At 54.9% G+C, this 25,164-nt stretch overlaps 1 protein-coding gene across 4 annotated transcripts in view; it reads left to right on the forward strand.

The window, feature by feature from the left end:
* LOC140395034 (F-BAR domain only protein 2-like) overlaps positions 1 to 25,164 on the forward strand; it is a 90,714-nt gene that overhangs the window by 32,825 nt on the left and 32,725 nt on the right. For 3 of the 4 annotated variants that reach the window (XM_072482368.1, XM_072482364.1, XM_072482366.1), the window contains 10 exons: positions 12,629 to 12,720; positions 13,081 to 13,152; positions 14,303 to 14,444; positions 14,691 to 14,843; positions 15,069 to 15,173; positions 16,867 to 16,965; positions 18,169 to 18,265; positions 18,502 to 18,546; positions 21,347 to 21,419; positions 24,922 to 24,946. In XM_072482368.1, coding sequence (XP_072338469.1) covers positions 12,629 to 12,720; positions 13,081 to 13,152; positions 14,303 to 14,444; positions 14,691 to 14,843; positions 15,069 to 15,173; positions 16,867 to 16,965; positions 18,169 to 18,265; positions 18,502 to 18,546; positions 21,347 to 21,419; positions 24,922 to 24,946 — 903 coding nt within the window. The remainder of the gene's footprint in view (positions 1 to 12,628; positions 12,721 to 13,080; positions 13,153 to 14,302; positions 14,445 to 14,690; positions 14,844 to 15,068; positions 15,174 to 16,866; positions 16,966 to 18,168; positions 18,266 to 18,501; positions 18,547 to 21,346; positions 21,420 to 24,921; positions 24,947 to 25,164) is intronic. The other variant, XM_072482367.1, reaches the window with a different exon arrangement.

Genomic DNA, 25,164 nt, shown 5'->3' on the forward strand with positions numbered 1-25,164 from the left:
GTGATGCCCACATCAAATAATTTTTTTTTTCAACAAACCTTGTTGGAGAGCTGGTACTAAATTTAAATGTGTAAGTGCTTGAGGGCGAGGAGAAAGCCGCTCCCAAGAAAGCTTTGAATAAAATGTCTGCAAAGGACAGGAGGAGAGGGCCGAGGAAGGAGTATTACTCCCTCTACATCGACAAAGTTAATCCAGGCACAGCCAGCATCTTCTCCAGGGCTACGGCTCAGATGGCAACTGTGACTTCTTGGTGGGTCGGAAGGGTGTGAGTTCAGGGCGGTGCAGTGGTTAGCACTGCTGCCTCACGGCGCCGAGGTCCCAGGTTCGATCCCGGCTCTGGGTCACTGTCCGTGTGGAGTTTGCACATTCTCCCCGTGTTAGCGTGGGTTTCGCCCCCACAACCCAAAGATGTGCAGGGTAGGGGGATTGGCCGCACTAAATTGCCCCTTAATTGGAAAAAATTAATTGGGTGTTGCGCAATCAATTACTCTCGAGACGAGGTGACTCCTAACTAATAGGGTTTAATCTGCTAGAACTGTTCCCCAGCAGCTTCGATCCAGAAAGTGAAGGCTGCTGGGACGGCATTGGTTCTTATACTCCGCCTCTCAGGGCGGAGCTATGTACATCAGCCAATGGTAGACTCCTGGGTCTAGCCAATGGTCATCCACCTCTCGGGTACCGCAATACCTGGTATTACCACATTCACCCCCTGTTAAAAAGAACCCGGCGGGGTGATGGCCAGCGTTAATGTTGCCTTTCGCATGGTAGGACCAGGTATTGAGGTGCCATGATGTCGAGGATAATAGCAAAGTGTTCATGGTGCAGCAATTAGTCGATCGGGTGGCCTGGACGTCCTTCTGGAGCGTCTGGGCTTCGGCGGTGATCCTGATGGGGGCCCCGGCGGTTGCGACTCCGGGAACGTGGTGTCGTCCTCCCAGCCAGCTTTGTCACCCCTAGGTGGCGCTGTTGGGGTGAAAAGTGGGCAGGGGGAGGGGTGCCCGTAGGGGGTGTCGGTGCTTGTTCGGGCCTAGGTAGGGGCGGCAGGAGTACTGACCCTCCGGTTAGGTGCTGCGGGGAGGGTGGGGGTGGGGGCAATGGTGCGGGTGCGCGTGGGGCTCCGGCAGGCGCCAGGTCCCGAAGGGAGACCGTGTCTTGACGGCCTTCAGGGAACGCTACATAGGCGTACTGGGGGTTGGCGTGCAGCAGGTGGACCAACGGGTCCGACTTGTGCGCCCTCTCATGTCTCCGAAGCAGGATGGATCTGGGTGTCGCTAGCCATGTTGGGTGCGAGGTCCCGGAGGAGGACTTCCTGGGGAAAACAAGGAGACGTTCATGAGGTGTCTGATTTGTGGTAGTACAGAGCAGCGACCGGATGGAGTGAAGGGCCACCGGGAGGAGGCCCTGCCAGTGGGAGACTGGGAGATTCCTAGACCGTAGGGCCAGCAGGACGGTCTTCCAGACCGTTCCGTTCTCCCTCTCAACCTGCCTGTTTCCCTGGGGGTTGTAACTGGTCGTCCTGCTCGAGGCGATGCCTTTGCTGACAAGGAATTGACGCAGTTCGTTACTCATAAAGGAGGACCCCGGACTTCCGGGTGCGGCTATGCAGAGCTAGGTCGCATATTCGGTAGCTCCCGCTTGGAATGGACTTTCGGGCTCTTTTACAGGGCCCCCACGGCATTTGTTTGACATTTCCCGGTGTGGGAAGAAGACTGTAACATTCCCCTGACAGTGTCCCCCAGGAATGTTGTGTCTTTTGGTTACCAGACCTGGCAGAAACAGTAAAAGATTTGTCTGTAACTTCCTCCAGCATGCAGGCGGGGGAAGGGCAAGCTTAAAGCTGCAACCTGACTTGAGGGCCTCTAATAAAGGTGAATTCTATCAGCAGAGGGAACAACTGTGAAGAGATCTACCAAGGCCATCGAAGAAGCGGGGACGAGGCTTCCGGTGGCGGCCATGGGGGAGTAGGTCATGCATTCGGCAGCTCCCGTCTGGAACTTACTCTCAGACCTTTTTCAGGAGTTTTCACAGACTTTTTGGGGCAGATTGGTGAAGCGAACACTGCCAAAAGGATTCCCTCTCGAGACTTCCGGTTGCGGCTATGCGGAGCTAAGTCGCACATTCGGCGGCTCCCGCAAAAACTGACTTTTGGGCTCTTTTCAGGGCCCCCAAGGGCACTTTTTCAACGTTTCCCGGTGTGGGAAGGAGTTAATAAAAGCTCCCCGTCAGTATATGGCTTTAACGAGGAGCGGGGCGACAAAAAAGGTGGTGGTGGAACAGAAGGGAGGGATGAAGGACAAAATGGCCGCGGGCGGAGACCAGGCAGCGTGGAGGCAGTGGGCGGAGGAGCAACAGGAGGGTATCCAGCGCTGCCTCAGAGAGATTAAAACTGACCTGCTAGAGCCGATGAAGGCTTCTATTGATAAGCTGCTGGAGACACAGACGGCCCAGGGGGTGGCGATCCGAGAGGCTCGACAAAAGATCTCTGACAATGAGGACGAGATCTTAGGCCTGGCTGTAAAGGTGGAGGCGCACGAGGCGCTCCACAAGAAATGGCAGGAGCGATTCGAGGAGATGGAGAATCGGTCGAGGCGGAAGAATCTGCGGATTCTGGGCCTCCCGGAGGGGCAGGAGGGGCCGGACGTGGGGGCCTATGTGGTCACCATGTTGAACTCGCTGATGGGAGCGGGGTCCTTCCAGGGGCCCCTGGAGCTGGAAGGGGCCCATGGAGTGTTGGCGAGGAGGCCCAAGGGTAACGAGCCTCCGCGGGCGATGCTGGTGCCGTCTCATCGGTTCGCTGATCGGGAGTGTGTGCTCAGGTTGGCCAAGAAGGAGAGGAGCAGCAGGTGGGAGAACGCGGAGGTTCGGATATATCAGGACTGGAGTGCGGAGGTGGCGAAGGGGAGGGCTGGGTACAATCGAGCGAAGGCGGTGCTGCACAGGAAGGGGGTGAAGTTTGGCATGTTGCAGCCGGTGCAACTGTGGGTCACCTACAAGGACCAGCACCATTATTTTGAGTCTCCGGAGGAGGCGTGGGCCTTTGTTCAGGCCGAGAAGCTGGACACAGACTGAGGGTCGGGATGGGCGATTGGGGACTGCAGTGGATATGTTATGCCTATTTTTGGTTCGCTGGGGCGGGGGGGGGTCTTTTTCTCTGTGCTTTTCTCTTTCGGGTTGGGGAGGGTGGATGGGGCGGGTTGGGCACTGTTTTGGTTGGTGGCGGGGCCTGGTAGGTGGAGAGCGCGGGCTTTTTTCCCCGTGACGAAGACTGGGGGGGCGGGGCCGGGGCAGGGAAGTGAGGATTGTTTCCTGCGCTTAGAACGGAGGGGGGAGGGGGAGAGCCTGTCGATGGGGAGCGGGAGAGGAGGGTGTGCCACACAATGGGAGGAGTCGAAGGGGAGGCGGGAGTGGCCGGGGTCCGCAGGAGTCAGCTGACTTGCGGAAGTGCAATGGGGGGAGTAAACCAGCTAGGATGGGTCCAAGCGAGGGGGAGGGGGGGGGGAAATCGAGTTGCTGCTGCTAAGATCAAGGAGGAGCTGGAGCGAGTGGGGGGGGGGCGGGTCGAGACGGGGGTATGCCGCTGTGGGGAACGGGCTGGGTGTGGGGTGCGGGTGCGTGGCTGGCCGAGGAGGAGTCATGGCTAGTCGGCGGGGAAGGGGGGCGGGTAGCCCCCTGATCCGGCTGATAACCTGGAATGTAAGGGGACTGAATGGGCCGGTTAAGCGGGGACTGAATGGGCCGGTTAAGCGGGCCTGCGTGTTCGCGCACCTGAAGGGGCTGAAGGCGAATGTGGTCATGCTCCAGGAGACACACCTGAAGGTGGCAGACCAGGTAAGACTGAGGAAAGGGTGGGTAGGTCAGGTGTTTCACTCGGGGCTAGATGCCAAAAATCGAGGGGTGGCGATCTTGGTGGGAAAGAAGGTGTTATTCGAGGCGTCGAGCATTGTGGCAGATAATGGCGGTAGGTACATAATGGTAAGTGGTAAGTTGCAGGGAGAGAGGGTGGTACTGGTCAATGTGTATGCTCCGAACTGGGACGATGCGGGTTTTATGCGGCGTATGTTGGGTCGGATCCCAGACTTGGAAGTGGGGGGCCTGATAATGGGGGGCGACTTTAACACGGTGCTGGATCCGGCACTGGATCGCTCCAGGTCTAGGACGGGTAGGAAGCCGGCGGCGGCTAGAGTGTTGAGGGGATTTATGGACCAAATGGGAGGGGTGGACCCTTGGAGATTTGCAAGGCCGGGGGCTAGGGAATTTTCATCCTTCTCATGTCCATAAGGCTTATTCTCGAATCGTCTTTTTCATTTTGAGTAGGGCGCTGATAGCGAGAGTAGAGGATACCGAGTATTCGGCAATAGCCATTTCGGACCACGCCCCACATTGGGTGGACTTGGAGATGGGGAGGAGAGGGACCAGCGCCCGCTGTGGCACTTGGAGGTGGGGCTGTTGGCGGACGAGGAGGTGAGCGAGCGGGTCCGAGGAAGTATAGAGAGGTACTTGGAGACCAACGACAACGGGGAGGTCCGAGTGGGGATGGTATGGGAGGCACTGAAGGCGGTGGTGAGGGGAGAGCTGATCTCCACTAGGGCCCACAAGGAGTGGGGGGAGAGGGAGAGGCTGGTGGGGGAGATGGTGAGGGTAGACTGGAGGTATGCGGAAGAGCCTGAGGAAGGATTGTTGAGGAAGAGGCGCAGCCTCCAGGCCGAATTCAACCTGGTGACCACCAGGAAGGCGGAGGTGCAGTGGAGGAAGGCCCAGGGGGCGGTCTACGAGTATGGGGAAAAAGCAAGCCGGATGCTGGCGCATCAGCTTCGGAAGCGGGACGCAGCTAGGGAGATCGGGGGAGTTAAATACAGGGGAGGGAGCGTGGTGCGGAGTGGGGTTGGCATCAATGGGGTCTTCAGGGACTTCTACGAGGAATTGTACCGATCCGAGCCCCCACGGGAGGAGGGCGGGATGGGCCGTTTCCTGGACCAATTGAGGTTTCCAAAGGTGGAAGAGGGACTGGTGGCGGGACTGGGGACCCCGATTGGGCTGGAGGAGCTGATCAAAGGGATAGGAAGCATGCAGGCGGGGAAGGCACCGGGGCCAGACGGTTTACCGGTCGAATGTGCAGAGGCTTTTGAACGTTATCATGATGCCGGCGGGGGAGGCGGAGATAGTGGTGGCGATGGACGCTGAGAAAGCCTTCGATAGGGTAGAGTGGGGGTACCTGTGGGAGGTGCTGAGGTTCGGGTTTGGGGAGGGGTTTGTCAGGTGGGTTAGGCTGTTGTATGAGGTCCCGATGGCGAGTATGGCCACAAATAGGAGGAGGTCCGAGTACTTTCAGTTGCACCGAGGGACGAGACAGGGGTGTCCCCTGTCTCCCCTGCTCTTCGCACTGGCGATTGAACCCCTGGCTATGGCACTGAGAGAGTCGAGGAACTGGAGGGGGTTGGTGCGGGGTGGGGAGGAGCATAGGGTGTCGCTTTATGCGGATGACCTGCTGCTGTATGTGGCGGACCCGGTGGGAGGAATGCCAGAGGTAATGAGGATCCTTAGGGAATTCGGGGACTTTTCGGGGTACAAGCTCAATATGGGGAAGAGCGAGCTGTTCAGCTCGGGGACCAGGAGAGGGGGATTGGCGAGCTCCCACTAAAAAGGGCGGAGAGGAGCTTCAGATATTTGGGGGTCCAGGTGGCCAGGAGCTGGGGGGGCCCTGCATAGGCTTAACTTTACAAGGCTGGTGGAGCAAATGGAGGAGTTCAAGAGGTGGGACGTGTTGCCGTTGTCCTTGGCGGGTAGGGTGCAGTCAATCAAAATGACGGTGTTCCCAAGGTTTTTGTTCTTGTTCCAGTGCCTCCCCGTGTTTATCCCGAAGGCTTTCTTCAGGCGGGTTAACAGGAGTATAATGGGGTTTGTGTGGGCGCGAGGGACTCCGAGGGTGAGAAGGGTGTTCCTGGAGCGGAGTAGAGATTGGGGGGGGGGCTGGCGCTGCCCAACCTCCGTGGGTACTACTGGCCGCCAATGCGACGATGGTGCGCAAGTGGGTGATAGAGGGTGAGGGGGCTGCATGGAAGAGGCTGGAGACGGCGTCCTGTGTGGGTACGAGTCTGGGGGCGCTGGCAACGGCGCCGCTGCCGCTCCCTCCAAGGAGGTATACCACGAGCCCGGTGGTGGTGGCGGCCCTCAAAATTTGGGGGCAGTGGAGGCGACATGGGGGGGATGTTGGGGCCTCGGCGTGGACCCCATTACGGGGGAACCACCGGTTCGTCCCAGGAAGAACAGGTGGAGGGTTTTCGGGGTGGCACAGGGCAGGGATACGAAAGTTGGGGGACCTGTTTGTGGACGGGAAGTTCGCGAGCTTGGGTGAGCTGGAGGAGAAGTACGGGCTCCCCCCCGGGGAACACCTTCAGGTACTTACAGGTAAGGGCGTTTGCCAGACGGCAGGTGGTGGAATTCCCGAGGCTACTGCCACGCACAGTACAGGACAGGGTGCTCTCGAGGGGGGGGCGGGGGGGGAGACATCTCGGCAACTTACCAGGTGATGCAGGAGGAGGAGGAGGCCTCGGTGGTGGAGTTGAATGGTAAGTGGGAGAGGAGATCGAAGAGGGGACGTGGGCAGATGCCCTAGGGAGGGTGAATTCTTCCTCTTTGTGCGTGAGGCTCAGCCTCATACAGTTTAAGGTGCTGCACAGGGCACACATGACTGGGACAAGGATGAGCCGGTTCTTTGGGGGTGAGGACAGGTGTGTTAGGTGCACAGGGAGCCCAGCAAATCACACCCATATGTTCTGAGCATGCCCAGCGCTGGAGGAATTTTGGAAGGGTGTAGCGAGGACGGTGTCAAGGGTGGTAGGATCCAGGGTCAGATCGGGCTGGGGGCTCGCAATATTTGGGGTGGCAGAGGAGCCGGGAGTGCAGGAGGCAAAAGAGGCCGGAATTCTGGCCTTTGCGTCCCTGGTAGCCCGGCGAAGGGTTCTCCTTCAGTGGAAAGATGCGAGGCCCCCAAGCGTGGAATCCTGGATCAGCGACATGGCAGGGTTCATTAAATTGGAGAGGGTGAAATTCGCCTTGAGAGGGTCGGTACAAGGGTTCTTTAGGCGGTGGCAACCGTTCTTAGACTTCCTGGCAGAACGATAGACATTGGTCAATGGCAGCAGCAGCTCGGGGGGGGGGGTTTACTTTATTTTTGTTTATGTTATTTACACTGGAGGGTCTGAGGGGGTGTATACAGCTGTTGTGTTAAGTCAGGGTGTTAATGTTAATTTATTATTTATGTACGGGGGGGGGGGAGGGGTTTGGGGGGTTGCTTTTTTAGATTGTGTTTTGTACTTAACCCTGTTGGGTTCTTTTCTCTTATTTTGTTGTTGATATTTTATGAAAACCTTTGATAAAAATTATTTTAAAAAAATAAATAAAGGAAGACCCCCTATCACTGTGAATGTATGCGGGGAAACCGAACAGTGTAAAGATACCCTGGAGGGCCTTGATGACGGTGGTTGCGGTCATGTCTGGGCAGGGGATGGCGAATGGGAACCGGGAGTATTCGTCAATCATGTTCAGGAAGTACGTGTTGCGGTCGGTGGAGGGGAGGAGGGCCTTTGAAGTCCATGCTGAGGCGTTCAAAGGGACGGGAAGCCTTTATCAGTTGCGCTTTCTCTGGCCGGTAGAAGTGCGGTTTGCACTCCGCGCAGATTTGGCAATCCCTGGTGGCTGTCCTGACCTCCTCGATGGAGTAGGGCAGGTTGCAGGTCTTGATAAAATGAAAGAAACGAGTGACCCCCGGGTGACCGAGGTCCTCGTGGAGGGATCGGAGGCGGTCCACTTGTGCGGTGGCACAAGTGCCGCGGGACAGGGCATCAGGAGGCTCGTTCAGCTTCCTGGGACGGTACAAGATCTCGTAATTGTAGGTGGAGAGTTCTATCCTCCACCGCAAGATCTTGTTGTTCTTAATCTTGCCCCGCTGTGCATTAGCGAACATGAAAGCAACCAACCGTTGGTCCGTGAGGAGAGTGAATCTCCTGCCGGTCAGGTAATGCCTCCAGTGTCGCACAGCTTCTACTATGGCCTGGGCCTCCTTTTCAACTGAGGAATGGCGGATATCTGAAGCGTGGAGGGTGTGTGAGAAGAAGGCCACGGGTCTGCCCGCTTGCTTGAGGTTGTCCAGCAGAGCTACGTCGGACGCGTCGCTCTTGATTTGGAAGGGAAAGGATTCATCGATTGCGTGCATCGTGGCCTTTGCAATGTCCACTTTGATGCGGCTGAAGGCCTGGCGGGCCTCTGCCGACGGGAAAAACAGTGGACTGAATTAGTGGGCGGGCCTTGTCCGCATAGTTGGGGACCCACTTGGCATAATATGAAAAAAATCCTAGGCAGCGTTTCAGGGCCTTGGAGCAGTGGGGGAGGGGGAACCTCCATGAGGGGGCGCATGCGTTCGGGATCTGGGCCTATAACTCCATCATGCACTATGTAGCCGAGGATGGCTAGACGGTCGGTGCTGAACACGCATTTGTCCTTGTTGTAGGTTAGATTAAGGATTTTTGCGGTATGGAGGGCATCAGGAGGCTCGTTCAGCTTCCCGGGACGGTACAAGATCTCGTAATTGTAGGTGGAGAGTTCGATCCTCCACCACAAGGTCTTGTCGTTCTTAATCTTGCCCCGCTGCGCATTATCGAACATGAACGCCACCGACCGTTGGTCCGTGAGGAGAGTGAATCTCCTGCCGGCCAGGTAATGCCTCCAGTGTCGCACAGCTTCTACTATGGCCTGGGCCTCCTTTTCGACCGAGGAGTGGCGAATTTCGGAGGCGTGGAGGGTACGGGAGAAGAAAGCCACGGGCCTGCCCGCCTGGTTGAGGGTGGCCGCCAGAGCTACGTCTGACGCGTCACTCTCGACCTGGAAGCGGAGGGACTTGTCGATGGCGCGCATCGTGGCTTTTGCAATATCTGCTTTGATGCGGCAGAAGGCCTGGCGGGCCTCCGTCGACAGGGGGAAGGTTGTGGACTGGATCTGGGTCGAGCCTTGTCTGCGTAATTGGGGACCCACTGTGCATAATAGCTGAAGAAGCCGAGGCAGCGCTTTAGGGCCTTGGGGCAGTGAGGGAGGGGGAACTCCATGAGGGGGCGCATGCGCTCAGGATCGGGGCCTATGACTCCACTTCGCACTACGTAGCCCAGAATGGCTAGACAGTCGGTGCTAAACACTCATTTATCCTTATTGTAAGTCAGATTAAGGATATTTGCGGTCTGGAGAAATTTTCGGAGGTTGGTGTCGTGGTCCTGCTGGTCATGGCCACAGATGGTGACGTTATCAAGATACGGGAACGTTGCGCGTAAGCCGTATCGGTCAACCATTCGGTCCATCTCACGTTGGAAGACCGAGACCCCATTCGTGACCCCGAAGGGAACCCTTAAAAAGTGATAGAGCCGCCCATCTGCTTCGAAGGCAGTGTACTGGCGGTCACTAGTACGGAGGGGTAGCAGACTTGAGATCCACCGTGGAGAAAACCTTGTATTGCGCAATCCTGTTCACCAGGTCGGCTATACGGGGGAGAGGGTACGCATCCAGCTGCGTAAACCTGTTGATGGTCTGGCTGTGGTCAATGACCATCCTATGTTTCTCCCCGGTCTTTACCACCACTACTTGAACCCTCCAGGGGCTGTTGCTCGCTTTGATGACCCCTTCCCTCAGCAGCCTTTGGACCTCTGACCTGATAAAGGTCCGGTCCTGGGCACTGTACCGTCTGCTCCTGGTGGCGACGGGTTTGCAATCCGGGGTGAGGTTCGCAAACAGGGAAGGCGGGCCGACCTTAAGGGTCGCGAGGCCGCAGACAGTAACGGAGGGTATAGGGCCGCCAAGTTTAAAAGTCAGGCTTTGCAGATGGCACTGGAAATCCAGCCCAAGGAGGGTGGCTGCGCAGAGGATGTACAGGCAGAAATTGCAGAATTCCCTGCCTTGGACAGTGAGGTTCGCTAGGCAGAACCCCTTTATCTCCACCGAGTGTGACCCGGAGGCCAGGGAGATCCTTTGGTTTACGGGATGGGTGACAAGAGAACAGCGCCTTACCGTGTCTGGGTGAACAAAGCTTTCCGTGCTCCCAGAGTCGATCAAGCACGACGTCACGTGGCCGTTGATGGAGATCGTCGTTGTAGCTTTCGCAAGCGTCCGGGGCCGACTCTGGTCCAGAGTCACCGAGGCCAGCTGCAGTAAAGGAGCGTTCTGGTCGGGCAGCATGTAGTCGGCTGTGCTGGGGGCATGGGACCCCATCCAAGATGGCGTCAGCCATGGGTCGCACATGGAGTCCGGGGATGCAGAAGATGGCGGCGGCGAGGGACAAAATGGCGGCGCCCACCCGTCCAACGTGGTGGCCAGGGGGCAAAATGGCCACGCCAGCGGGTCGCACGCTGCCTGAGGATAGGGGGGTGGCGGTGGGCGCTCGACGGCCGGGGCCTGGAAAAGGGGCTGCCGATAGTCGCTGGAGACCGCGGCCACAGCCACGGTGCGGGCCTGGCAGACCCCGACATAGTGGCCCTTCTTGCCGCACCCTTTGCAGGTGGCGGTGCGGGCCGGGCAGCGCGGGCGGGGATGATTCGCCTGCCCGCAGAAAAAACAGCGTTGTCCGGCGGCGGTAGCGGGCCGTCTCGCCGCGCAGGCTTGCGGGGTTAGGGGGAAGGTCTGGGGGGCTGCCGCAAAGGGGTGCCCCGCAGCCCAGGGGGCCACCGCGCGTCCGGGAGCAAAAGCCAGAGCGTTGTTATACGCAATGTCCATGGACCCCGCCAGGGCCCGTGCCTCAGTAAGTCCCAGTGTGTCCATTTCTAGGAGCCTTTGGCAGATATCGGGGGAAGTCATACCTGCCACAAAAGCATCCCTGATCAAAAGTTCCGTGTGCTCGTTCCCCGAAACTGGCGGGCAGCCACCGTTTTGGCCCAGCACCAGCAGCGCCCGGTAGAAGTCTTCCAGCGTTTCTTCAGGGCTTTGCCTCCTAGTCGCCAGCAGGTGACGGGCGTAGACCTGGTTCACAGGGTGGATATAATGTCCTTCTAGCAGCTCGATAGCTGCAGCATAATTCTCCGCCTCCTCGATCAGAGGGTAGATCCCAGGGCTGACCCGCGAGCGTAGAAGGTGCATCTTTTGTCTTTCCGTGAGGGTGTCGGCGCCGGGTCGAGGTAGCCCTTAAAACACGCCAGCCATTGTTTGACGATAGCAGCAGAGTTGTCCGCGTGGGGGCTGAGCTGAAGGCACTCCGGTTTGATACGGAGATCCATCCTTTCAACTGAAGTTGTAGCAGATTAAATTGATGCGCGATCAATTACTCTCGAGACGAGGTGAGTCATAACTAAGAGGCTTTAATCTGCTAGAACTGTTCCCCAGCAGCTTCGATACAGAAAGTGAAGGCTGCTGGGACGGCATTGGTTCTTAGCTCCGCCCTGAGAGGCGGAGTATATGTACATCAGCCAATGGTAGACTCCTGGGTCTAGCCAATGGTCATCCACCTCTCAGGTACCGCAATACCTGGTATTACCACATTGGGCGCACTACATTTTAAATTTTATTAAAGGGTTGTGGGTTCAAGTTCAGCTCTCGAGACTGATGTCATAGTCTCGGCTGGTACTCCCAGTGCCAGTACTGACTGAGTTCCGCACTGTCGGCTTGCTGTCTTTATGTTGAATTGTTAATCTGAGGCCGTGTCTCGGTGAACATTAAAGATCGCATGCCCACTATTGTGAGGAAGAACAGGGGAGTTCTACCTATTGCCCTGGTCAATATTCACAAAGATCACTGAAATCGGACCTGGCCAGTGCCTCGTTACTTCTCCTGGGATCTTGCTGTGTGCAACACGGCCTGTTTCCTGCATTGCAACAGAGACTGCGCTGTGAAGGTATTGGCTGCAAATGATTTGGGGTATCCTGAGGTTGAGAAACATGAGTCTGTTTTTATCCGCATCATTGACCCCCTTTTGTGAACAATATTTGCTTCCTGACTCGTTACAATGGGCATCATAATATCGGCTCCTGAGAGATGAAAAAAAATGAAAATCGCTTATTGTCACGAGTAGGCTTCAATGAAGTTACTGCGAAAAGCCCCTAGTCGCCACATTCCGGCGCCTGTTCGGGGAGACTGGTACGGGAATTGGACCGTACTGCTGGCCTGCCTTGGTCTGCTTTAAAAGCCAGCGATTTAGCCCAGTGAGCTAAACCAGAGATGCCACTGGTGCTGCTTGTGCAGGAAGCTGGTCATGGGTGACTCGGAATGACTAGCTTGGAGTAACATTCCACAATGCACCAGGAAAACCCCGGCTCTGAGTGCAACTCAAAAGTCCCCGTGTCCATCACAGCAGTGTTCACTCCTTCGCTGAAAATGTCACCTTTTTTCCCCCCATCTCTCTATCTGTATCCTGGTTCCAGTTCCAACAAAAGTTGCATCTCTCCAACAACTCGGGGGAAGAAAAGCAAAGTAATACAGTCCCACTCTCTAACCAGACTGCAATGTCCAAGAACAGGATCTCTGGGACATCCAAACAGACCCTCGCCCTGAATAATGGCTTCTGGGTTTGTTGGGTTGAATTTCTCTGCTGGCTCATTGTGGGGTGGGTGATGATCTGTGCGGCCTGGAGTTCAGCTAACACTCCTCTATTTACCACTAACAGGGGGAGAAAAACAATGGTTTTGACGTCCTTTACCACAACATGAAACATGGACAGATCTCCGTCAAAGAGCTGGCTGACTTTGTGAGGGAAAGGTAAGGTGTGGTCCTTATTCCTGAGCATTTCACCTCTGGCTGCCACACCCTGTATCCATTTCCGTTGTTAACATTCAAACCTGTCAGTTCCTGCATGGTGTGCAGGTCGAGGCTTCTCCTGAGATGGCGCTGACAAATAGAGACCCCGAGGATACTATGATGCTTTCACATTCAAATATCCTGTAAATACTGCAAGATTGCCTGCATCTAGATTAGCCGCATGGGTCTTGCACCCCGGCCGGGGGGGGGGGGGGACCTGCAATGATAGCTTTAACTAATTAAATGTTAAGTTTCTGGTACCCAGTGTTGTTATTTTGTACGTAGATTTCCCAGTATTTAAATGTTGCTGCCCTCTTGCAGAGCGCTGATTGAGGAATCATACTCCAAATCCATGTCCAAGTTGTCCAAGATGGTGACCAGCAGTTCACTGGGGTGAGTTTCATGTTGTCTGTCAGGCACAGTGACACCAGTTTCTCTTTGCCTAAATCACGGTGAGACAGGAAGCCTTCATCGGGCACCGAGGCTGAGGATTTACTGTTATAGGCACTTGTGCCAGTTTGGTCTCCCTTTCCCAGCTGTCTGAAACTCTCCGACAGCTAGACTGGGTTGGGCACGTTAACCTATCAGACGCTGCCACCCTTTTTTAATTATTTGTTCAGGAGAGCTGGCCAGGGCTGGGGCAACATTTCTTGCCCATCCCTAATTGCCCTTGATTCAGTGGCCGTTTCTGCGGGCATTTTTTTTTTTTTTACGAGTCACATGGAGGCCAGAACGGATAAGGGCAGCAGATTTCCTTCCCTAGTTGACATTAGTGAACCAATTGGGTTTTTGCGACAATCAACCATGGTTTCATGACGTTTAGTTCCAGATTTCTATTGAATGCAAATTTCACTATGGGCGGTGGTGGGATTCGAATCCTGGACCCCAGAACAGTAACCTGGGTCTCTGGTTTGCTAGTCCAGTGGCAATACCACTGCGTAACCACCTCCGAGTGAGTTGCCTGTGGATTTGCTGAACTGAAAGGGCCTGGCCGGGGGGGGATTGGAGGGTTGGGGGGGGATTGGAGGGTTGGGGGGGATTGGAGGGTGGATTGGAGGGTGGGGGGATTGGAGGGTGGGCCTGGCCGGGGGGGGGGGGGGGGGGGGGTTGGAGGGTGGGCCGCGTGGCTGGGGGGGGTTGGAGGGTGGGCCGCGTGGCTGGGGGGGGGGGGGGGGAGTTGGAGGGTGGGCCGCGTGGCTGGGGGGGGGGGGTTGGCGGGTGGGCCGCGTGGCTGGGGGGGGGTTGGAGGGTGAGCCGCGTGGCTGGGGGAGGTTGGCGGGGCCGCGTGGCGGGGGGGTTGGGGGGGGGTCCGGGGGGGGGGGGGGGTTGGAGGGGCCGCATGGCCGGTGGGTTGGAGGGTGGGTGTGGCCAGGGGGTTGGAGGGGCCACGTGGCCCGGGGGGGGGTGTTGGAGGGGCCACGTGGCCGGTGGCTGGGGACATGGAGAAGATACTAAGGAAGGACATGCTTCCCACCTGTTGAGTTTAGATTGTAGTTGCAGCCGTTCCGATGCTACACAGAGTGTAACACTGCAAATCTTTCAGGACCTTTGCTCCGATGTGGGAGGTGTTTCGGACCTCAGCTGATAAATTGGCACTTTGTCATTTTGAGCTGGTGAGGAAGCTCCACGATTTGATCAAAGAAATGAATCGCTTCAATGAGGAGCAGATCAAAATGCACAGAAAGGTAACGATGTCTGTCCATGGGTTTCTTTCGATCATTTTTCTGCCTGCCAGTGAAGAATTGTTCTAATCACCTCCAGCCTATCAGGGGGTCAGTGTATGGCGGCGGTGGGGCAGTTCTGGCTGTGTTATTGGGAAGTATGAATGATACATCTGCAGTTTCTGTCTCAGTGATATTCTGTATAAATCACAGATCAGGGGGAATGTGACCCATCAATATCCTTTTGTGTCTCTCTCCTGCCCCTACCAGACGAAGGAGGAGGTGTCAGGCACACTGGAAGCTGTCCAGAATGTCCAATCCAGTGTCCAACTCCTGCAGAAATGCAAAGACAATTATCACAGCAAGTGGCTGGAGTGGGACAGGCTGAAAAAGGATGGCACTTCTCAGAAAGAGATTGATAAGGTAACTGATGTTGGATATCAGCATATCAATGGTTAACAGATCTGACTTTCTCAGGGATTGACTCTCATTGGGGTACGGGTTAAATTGAGGCCTGGTTGGTGATGAGCTAACTTGGTACAGGCCAGAAACTGCTCTGATCCACCTGTCACTAGCAGGATGGCTTGTCCTCTCCTCTCTCTCTCTCTCTTATTACATATACTGATTAATCCTGGCTCTTCCTCACAGGCTGAACACAAATCAAAGAAAGCCGCAGAGTCTTACAAAGCGAGCATCGAGAAGTATCGCACCGCCCGTTCTGACTACCAACAGAAGATGGCAGAGGCTGCACAGGTTTGAGTGGATGAAGTTGGCGGGGCGAGTGGAGAGGTGTAGGGGGGGGGAGGTAATCACTAGACAGACAGGCAATTTCCGGGAGGACATCAATAAGCTTGCAGAGTGGGAAAATAATTGGTAAATTCATTCCAACACCGGTAAATGTGAGATGGTACATTTTTGTGAAGAAAAGAAAAATAGCGAGATGGCTTGTTACTTGAAAGGCGAGAGTTTGGGTGGGGTCGAGGAACAAAGGAATACAAATGCATCAGTCACTAAAGGTTAAGCAAAAGGTTAGCGGGGTCATTAAAAACAAAAAGCAGGGGCGGCACGTGGCACAGTGGTTAGCACCGCTGCCTTGCGGCGGCGAGGACCCGGGTTTGATCCCGGCCCCGGGTCACTGTCCGTGTGGAGTTTGCATATTCTCCCCGTGGCTGCATGGGTCTCAACCTTCACAACTTAAAAATGTGCAGGGTAGGTGGATTGGCCACGCTAAATTGTCCCTTAATTGGGGGGGGGGGGGAAATAATTGGGTGCTCTAAAATTAAAGCGAACCAATCACTCAGCTTTATTTCTACAAAGATAGAATTGATAAGTAGGGAAATGAGAGTAGACACACCGAGTACTGCTAAATGTGAACTTCTGGTCGTCATATTATAAAAAGGATATTGAGGCACTGGAAAGCGTGCAGAGAAGATTTACAAGGGTATCAGAAGTGTGTGGGTTTCCATACCAGGAAAGGACCAACTGGCTGGCTCTCTCGTGGACAAAGGAAGACTGGGGATTGACCGATAGAGGTCTTTCAAATTCTGAAAGATTTTGATGGGGGAGAATGTTTCCTCTGTGGGAAAGAGCATTGCTAAAGGCTGTCAATATAAGATGGCCTCCAAGAAATCCAGTCGGGAATTCAGGAGAAATTTTTTACTCCCAAAGAGTGATGAGAATGAGGGACTCGCTCCATTTTAGAAGCTACACTGTTGTAGGGTTCAGTCGCGTTTCGTGCTCTGGAACCATGCAGATGCAGGGAATTGGGCTGAACGTTGGGAATGTACGGGAACAAAATGTAATTTTAGTTTGGGAGTGGAATGCCAGTAACTGCCTGAGACCCAGAGAATGGAGCAAAGTTTGGAAAATGTGGGAAAAAATTAAGTTACTTCAGTGAGGGAAGAAAATTCCTGGGCCGGGGGGGTGGGGGGTGGGGGTGGGGGGGGTGCGGGAGGATTTTGGGAGAGTGAGGGTTTACCTTGGGCAACATAGTGGTTCGCACTATGCCTTCACAGCGCCAGAGTCCCAGGTTCGATTCCCGGCTTGGGTGACTATCTGTGTGGAGTCTGCATGTTCTCCCCGTGTCTGCGTGGGTTTCCTCCCACATGTCCTGAAAGACGTGCTGTTAGGTGAATTGGACATTCTGAATTCTCCCTCAGTGTACCTGAACAAGTGCCGGAATGTGGCGACTAGGGGATTTTCACAGTAACTTCATTGCAGCGTTAATGTAAGCCGACTTGTGACGATAAACATTATTATTAAAGATTATTATTATTATTATTATTATTATTATTATTATTATTAAGAGTGAGAAACCATGAACCCGGTTCTGATGGGATAACCTGGACTCTGTCCAGGAGGGGTTCTGACTTCTGATTCTCAAAGGATCATTCCTCCTCCTGGTTTTAGTCACCCCCAAATTTCAATCTTATTTTGGACTCTGTAGAAGTTCCAGCAAGTTGAAGAGGTTCACCTGAGACACATGAAGGGGCTGATCAAGTCGTACTCCCACTCCATTGAGGACACACACGTTCAAGTGGGCCAGGTGAGAGCACAATACTGCTGCTTGCTCTCCAACTAAGCTAGAATGTAGAAGTGTCAGGAAATGCCATTGCGAATAAGAGTTAAATTATTAGGGGAGGTTATACTTAATGGACTTCAGTTCCCGAAAGGTGAGAAGATTAAAGAATGATCTGATTGAGGTGTTTAAGATGATTAAAAGAGAGAGGGGGGGGGGCGGGCGGCACGGTGGGGCAGTGGTTAGCGCTGCTGCCTCACGGCGCCGAGGTCCCAGGTTCGATCCCGGCCCTGGGTCACTGTCCGTGTGGAGTTTGCACATTCTCCCCGTGTCTGCGTGGGTTTCACCCCCACAACCCAAAGATGTGCAGGTTAGGTGGATTGCCCACCCTAAATTGTCTCTTAATTTGGAAAAAAAAATAATTGGGTACTCTTAAATTGATAAAATAAGATGATTAAAAGAGTTGATACGGTCAGTGGAGATAAACAATTTCCTCTGTCTAGAAGGGGGGGGAACAAGGGACCTCTTAAAATGACAGGCAAGCTGGTCAGGGTTGACAACAGGCAGAGGATTCTCACACAAATGGTTCCCCCCCACCCCGCACCCCCACCCAAAAGCTGTTGAAGCTGAGGTTCAGCTGAAAATGTCAAAGTTGAGTTTGTTCGATTTGTGTTGGGAAAGGGGATTGTGCGTTACAAAAACCAAGGCAGGTGGATGGAGTTAAGCCACAGATCAGCTGTCGTCTAATTGTGTGGTGGAAAAGGTTTGAGGGGCCGAATGGCCTTCTCCTGATCCTAATTTTCAATTGCATGACTCCTGTTCCCAACGCTCTTTTACACGTGAGTTTATTTCTCCGAGAAAATGGCAAATATGTAAGGGAGAATTATCAGTAGTGTAGAGCTGGCAGGCAATGGAGTAAAAGGGACTCAAACCCTGAAGAAACAATAAAATGAAGGGGCAACATTCAATTCGATATAATAAATGGAGGGTTGGGATATTTGATGCGCTGTTAGGGAGTTCCAGGGTTGTGACCCAGTGATGGTGAAGGAACCAAGTCTGGGTGGTGCGTGGCTTGGTGGGAAACGTGCAGGTGATGGTGTTCCTAGGTACCTTCTGCCCTTGCCTGTCTCGGTGGTAGTAGTGACGGGTTTGGAAGATACTGTCAAAGGAGCCTTGGTGAGTTCCTGCAGTGCATCTCGTCGGTTCCTGATGTGTGCTTTCCTTGCTCAGGTTCACGAAGAGTTCAAACAAAACGTGGAGAATATTCGGGTGCACGATCTGATCCAGAAATACGCTCTGACCAAAGGGACTGGCAAGGAGAAGCCAGGTAATGGGGGTATTTTCCCCAGAGCGGAGGCAGGGGATGGAGGGTGCGTTTGCCCCCACAGAGGGGAGGTGATAATGGGGAGGTGGATGATGGGACGGGGGGGGGGGAGGGAATACATTCTCCCTGCCACCGCCCCCCCCCCCCAAAAAAAAAGAGGGAAGGCAGGTGTAGTGAGTGAGTGTTGGAGTGAGAGTCTGGCTTCAGTCTGACTCCTGCCTCTGTCCTCTCATTTCCAGGGCGCATCGAGTTTGAGGAATGTAACCCGGAGGTGGTGTTGGAAGGTGAGCTGCTTCTTGCTGTGTTGCTGTTCCCAGGATCCTGACTGCCAACGTGTACAGTTCCATGACCAGGGATTGAGCTACACACCGGGGCACTGCTGTATTAAAGCTCACTGCCATAGAGGCTTAGCAACAAAGAAAATAGGAGGCAAATGGAGGCCATTCGGCCCTTCAAGCCTGCTCTGCCTTTCGATATGATTGGCTGATTCTCTATCTCAACGCCATACACCCATTCTCTCCCCATACCTCGTGACACCATTAGAGTCTAGAAACCTATCTATTTCCTTCTTCAATATATTCAGTGACTTGGTCTCCAGAGCCTTTTGTGATGCAAAATTCCACAGGTTGGGAGTGGAGGCATTTCTCCCCATCTCAGTCTCAAATGACCTATCCCCATGTCCTGAAACTGAGACCCCTTGTTCTACACTCCCGAGCCCGAGGAAACAAAATTCCTACATCTGGTCTCTCTCATTTAGGTCCCCTCTCTCAAACTTCTCAATTCAAGTGAATACTGGACCAGTCGACCCAATGTCCCCTCGTCGAGCCTTTGCTGTACTCCCTCTATGGCAAGTATATCCTTTCTTCGATAAGGAGAACCAAAACTACACACAATACTCCATGCTTGGTCTGAGCAAGGCCCTGTCCGACTCCAGTAAGATATCCTTGCTCCTGTACGTAAGCCTTCTTGCAATGAAGGCCAACGTACCATTTGCCTTCCTAACTGCTTGCTGAACCTTCATGTTTGCTTTCAGTGACTGGTGTACTAGGATAACCAGATCCCTTTGGATGCCAACGGACCCAATTTAGCCAACTGGGAACAGAGTCCCATAGCGAGTGTGTTCAGCTGATGGTTTCCCGCCGCGCTCAGCTCTGAGAAACAGTCTGCTATCTAACACCCATCCAGTTAGATACGGTACCTCAGCGATGAACGCGCGCTCAAGGCCGCACTCAGCCCTGTTTTCCCAGCCCGGGTCTGGCGAGCAGAGCTCCGCAATGCAGTGGCATCCTGATCTCTTGAGCTCCCGACATGACACCCCCATAGAGGGCCCTCCACACCCATGCAGTACACCACCCCAGCCCGATCACTTCTGCACAAGAAATGCCAGGTGGGCAGTGCCAGGCTGTTGGTGCCTAGGTGGCACCTGGGGGCCTCCAATCCCCTGGGAGACCCGAGTGCCGTTCTGTCTGGTCCCTGTTTGGGGGAGCCAGCACTGAACTGTACTCACCCGAGGTCTTCAAGGCAAAGGGGATAGATCCCAACACCTTGGTTACCTCCGGGAACTGCATTAGAGTGAGACTAGCTTTATCACTCTAATATACAGATTTGCCAAAAAGTGATCTCGCCCACAATGGGTGGGCTTTATATCACAACGCCTTGTGAGATCATGTTAGATCTTGCGAGGCGTAGCGCGCTGGGTAGATCCCAGGGGTCTCCCATCATTTACTGGCAACGTTGCACCGCGGTGGGCTGCTATTTGGGTGCAACGTGACCGATGGATCGCGTCCAATGTTTCTCAACCAATCACCATTTAAATAATACTCTGCCATTTTGTTTCTCCATCCAAAATGGATAACTTCACACGTATCCACGTTATCCTACATCAGCCATGTATTTGCCTATTCACTCAATTTGTCTAAATCACCTGAAGCCTCTTAACAGCCTCCTCACCACTTACATTCCCATTGATTCTTGCCTTGGTATCCTCATTGAAATCATTGATGTTTCCTCATTGAAATCATTGATGTTTCCTCATTGAAATCATTGATGTTTCCTCATTGAAATCATTGATGTTTCCTCATTGAAATCATTGATGTTTCCTCATTGAAATCATTGATGTTTCCTCATTGAAATCATTGATGTTTCCTCATTGAAATCATTGATGTTTCCTCATTGAAATCATTGATGTTTCCTCATTGAAATCATTGATGTTTCCTCATAGAAATCATTGATGTTTCCTCATTGAAATCATTGATGTTTCCTCATTGAAATCATTGATGTTTCCTCATTGAAATCATTGATGTTTCCTCATTGAAATCATTGATGTTTGTTATGAATAGGTGCGGGACAAGCACTGATCCCTCCACTCGTCACCTCCTGCTAATTTGAAAAAGACCCATTTATTCTACTCTCTCTTTCCTGTCTAACCAATTCGCAATCCATGCCAACATACTACCACTTTTTGATTTTGCGCACTAACCCATCATGTGGGACTTCATCAATAGCTGGAATATGTTAATGTTCACTTTTATCTTTCTACCTTCGCCCTCTGCTCCACCCCTTCTCTCCAAAGCTCTGATTCTCATTGGGGAACTGAGACCATGGATGGACCACTGGATATTGACTATCAGCTGGATACCTTATCAAGGGGGCACCACAGCTGAACGTGGCCCTGTCTGCAAACCCCACCCCCTGCACTCCCTTCCCCTCTCCTCTTCCCCTACACATTCCAGCAGCTATTGGATAGCGATCTGGGCCAGGAATTCTCAGGAGAGATTTATTGGGGATTTGTACCTCCGTTTCTCGAACCCAGGGAACTGAAACTACTTCAGCCTCTGCATCCCTGCTACGGTTAACGGCACAGACTGGAGATGAACCCTACCCGCAGACTTGGTCTGAGAGTCTGGACCACGTGGGCACAAAGTCACGGTGTGGGGTGGGAGTTTGCAATACCATTTAACTGAGATGTGAGGCGGAACCTTGAGTTGTTTACTGGTTGGGGCTGCTGGCTATCAGATTGTAAAATAATTTGTTCAGTCCAAAATCTGAGTGGAAAATTGTGACTTTTCCTCTCTTGTGGAACAGCTCCAAAGAAAAGCAAAAGGAAATCATTTGTGATCCCAGGACTTGGCAAGAGAGAGAAGGACACCGATTCTACGTGAGTTTCCTATTGGCGCCATTTTGTTCAGCGTCAATGGCTGTGTGTCTGTGACACTTGACCCTGCAGTTAATAATAAAACCCAAAGTGAGGACAGACCACTCGGCCCAACAATCTCATTCCGTCCAGGGACTGACGTTGTCTCATCCCATTAGTAATTTTCATTTTCATCCTCACTGTTTATCAATTTAAGTTGATAAAATCAACCTAATTGTTATCGCTCATGTTTCTCAGCTTCGGTATCCATTCTCAAAGGAATCCTGCCCCACCTCCTCCTTCACTCGTGAGTTTGGAGAGAAGTGGGGAGAATATACTGAGAAGGACGCAGTTGATTCTTGTGATGGGAGAGCTATAGGACAATGAGGAATGGCTCATCAATGTTCCAATTATTCTTGATTAGTGCCAAGCCCCCACTCATGAGCTTGCTCTGTACTACTTCCACTGGTAGTACATAAACAACAAAGCTAGCTCCTCCCATAGCCAATGTAGAATCTACCCTATCATAGACTCCACTCATTCCCCTCTTGCAGTTAGATCCCAGCTAATTGGTATTTCGCCCACCTTTGCTCCATATCCTTTGATAAAAAGGAGGGGGGGGGGGAAAGAGTGTGAAGAGATGTGGGGGTGGGAAAGGAAGTGTAAAGAGATTAGGGGGAGCACGAGGAGACAGGAGGGAGTGGGGGAAAGATTTGGGGAGAGTGGGGCGAGGAAATGCAGTGTAAGGAGAGGGGACGAAGGTGGAGGGGAGCGCAAGAAGAATTGGGCAAGAGTGGTGGGGGAACACGAGATGGGGGAGTGTGCGGGGAAGCACGAGGAGATGGGGAGTGTGCAGGGGTCGCGCGAGTAGATGGGGGAGTGTGCGGGGATAGCGCGAGGAAATGGGGGAGTGTGCGGGGATAGCGCGAAGAGATGGGGGAGTGTGCGGGGATAGCGCGAGGAGATGCGGGAGTGTGCGGGGATAGCGCGAGGAGATGGAGGAGTGTGCGGGGATAGCGTGAGGAGATGGGGGAGTGTGCGGGGATAGCGCAAGGAGATGGGGGAGTGTGTGGGGGTAGCGTGAGGAGATGGGGGAGTGTGCGGGGATAGCGCGAGGAGATGGGGGAGTGTGCGGGGATAGCGCGAGGAGATGGAGGAGTGTGCGGGGATAGCGTGAGGAGATGGGGGAGTGTGCGGGGATAGCGCAAGGAGATGGGGGAGTGTGCGGGGATAGCGCGAGGAGATGTGGGAGTGTGCGGGGATAGCGCGAGGAGATGGGGGAGTGTGCGGGGATAGCGCGAGGAGATGTGGGAGTGTGCGGGGATAGCGCGAGGAGATGGGGAGTGTGCGGGGATAGCGCGAGGAGATGTGGGAGTGTGCGGGGATAGCGCGAGGAGATGGGGGAGTGTGCGGGGATAGCGCGAGGAGATGGAGCATATGGGGGTAGAGAGGTGAAGGGGGAGCATGCGGGTATAGCGCGAGGAGATGGTGGAGGACGAGGAGATGGGGGAGCATGCAGGGGGGCAGGAGGAGATGGGGGAAGTGTGCAGGGGGGCACGAGATGGGGGGTGTGCAGGGTAGCACGAGGAGATGGGGGGCGTGCAGGGTAGCACGAGGAGATGGGGGCGCGAGGAGATGGGGGAAGTGTGCAGGGTAGCACGAGATGGGGGGTGTGCAGGGTAGCACGAGGAGATGGGGGGGCGTGCAGGGTAGCACGAGGAGATGGGGGCGTGAGGAGATGGGGGAAGTGTGCAGGGGGGCACGAGATGGGGGGTGTGCAGGGTAGCACGAGGAGATGGGGGAGCACGAGGAGACGGGGGGCATGAGGAGATGGGAGTGTGGAGAGGGGGCACAAGGAGATGGGGGAGCGTGCAGGGCGGGCACGAGGAGATGAGGGGGCACGAGGAGATGGGGGAGCATATGCGGGTAGCACGAGGAGATGGTGGAGCAAGAGGAGATGGGGGAGCGTGCGGGCGTACCACGATGAGATGGGGAGAGCGTGCAGGGGGGCACGAGGAGATGGGGGGGTGTGTGCAGGGTAGCACGAGGAGATGGGGAGCATGCGGGGGTAGCACGAGGAGATGGTGGAGCACGAAGAGATGGGGGAGTGTGCAGGGCGGGGGCCTAAGGAGATGGTGGAGCACGAGGAGATGGGGATGTGAGCGGGGTAGCACGAGGAGATGGGGGGCGTGCAGGGGGGTAATGAGGAGATGGGGGCGTGCAGGGAGGGCACGAGGAGATGGGGGAGCGTGCAGGGGGGGCCCGAGATGGGGGAGCGTGCAGGGGGGGGCACGAGGAGATGGGGGAGCGTGCAGGGGGGGCACGAGGAGATGGGGGAGCGTGCAGGGGGGGCACGAGGAGATGGGGGAGCGTGCAGGGGGGGGCACGAGGAGATGGGGGAGCGTGCAGGGGGGGCACGAGGAGATGGGGCAGCGTGCAGGGGACATGAGGAGATGGGGGAGCATGCAAGGGGGCATGAGGAGATGGGGAGTGCGCAGGGGGGCACGAGGAGATGGGGGAGCATGCAGTGGGGGCACGAGGAGATGAGGGAGCATGCAGGGGGGCACGAGGAGATGGGGGAGCGTGCAGGGGGGGCACGAGGAGATTGGGCAGCGTGCAGGGGACATGAGGAGATGGGGGGCACGAGGAGTTGGGGGAGTGTGGAGGGGAGCACAAGGAGATGGGGGAGGGGCACGAGGAGATGGGGGAGCATGCAAGGGGGCATGAGGAGATGGGGGAGTGTGCAGGGGGCACGAGGAGATGGGGGAGCATGCAGGGGGGCACGAGGAGATGAGGGAGCATGCAGGGGGGGCACGAGGAGATGGGGGAGTGTGCAGAGGGGGCACGAGGAGATGGGGGAGTGTGCAGGGGGGGCATGAGGAGATGAGGGGGCACGAGGAGTTGGGAGTGTGGAGGGGAGCACGAGGAGATGAGGGGGCACGGGGAGTTGAGAGTGTGGAGGGGGGCACGAGGAGATGGGGGAGCGTGCAGGGGGGCACGAGGAGATGGGGGGGCACAAGGAGATGGGGGAGTGTGCAGAGGGGGCACGAGGAGATGGGGGAGCACGAGGAGATGGGGGAGTGTGCAGGGGGGCATGAAGAGATGGGGGAGCACGAGGAGTTGGGAGTGTGCAGGGGGCATGAGGAGATGAGGGGGCACGAGGAGTTGGGAGTGTGGAGGGAGCACGAGGAGATGAGGAGGCACGAGGAGTTGGTAGTGTGGAGGGGAGCACGAGGAGATGAGGGGGCACGAGGAGTTGGGAGTGTGGAGGGGAGCACGAGGAGATGAGGGGGCACGAGGAGTTGGGAGTGTGGAGGGGAGCATGAGGAGATGAGGGGGCACGAGGAGTTGGGAGTGTGGAGGGGAGCACGAGGAGATGGGTGGGGGGGGGAGGGGGAGAGCAGAGGGTTGTGGAGTGGGTGTGGGAAAATGAGGAGATGGGAGGAGAGTTGGGAGCAGTTGTGATGCCAGCTCTCTCTCTGGAATGTTAATACATTAACTCTTGTTCCATTTTCTGCTGTTGCAGGGGCTCCCCTGATGCTGACTCCATTGTGAGTATAGACACACTCTCTCTATTAGCCCAACTTGACGCTTTCCTCGTTTTGCTCCCATCTCTTGGGTTGTGGTTAAATGTGTTGCCATTCACAAATGCCGATGTGTAACAGCAACCCTGGATAGTGAGCTCCTTCCTTTCCCCACCATCATTTGTAGTTTGGTTGGATGATGCCAGCTGGCTGTGGTGCGTTTTCCAAGTGACTACTCTTCATAT

Source organism: Scyliorhinus torazame, chromosome 18, assembly GCF_047496885.1.
Source record: "Scyliorhinus torazame isolate Kashiwa2021f chromosome 18, sScyTor2.1, whole genome shotgun sequence".
NCBI lineage: Eukaryota > Metazoa > Chordata > Chondrichthyes > Carcharhiniformes > Scyliorhinidae > Scyliorhinus > Scyliorhinus torazame.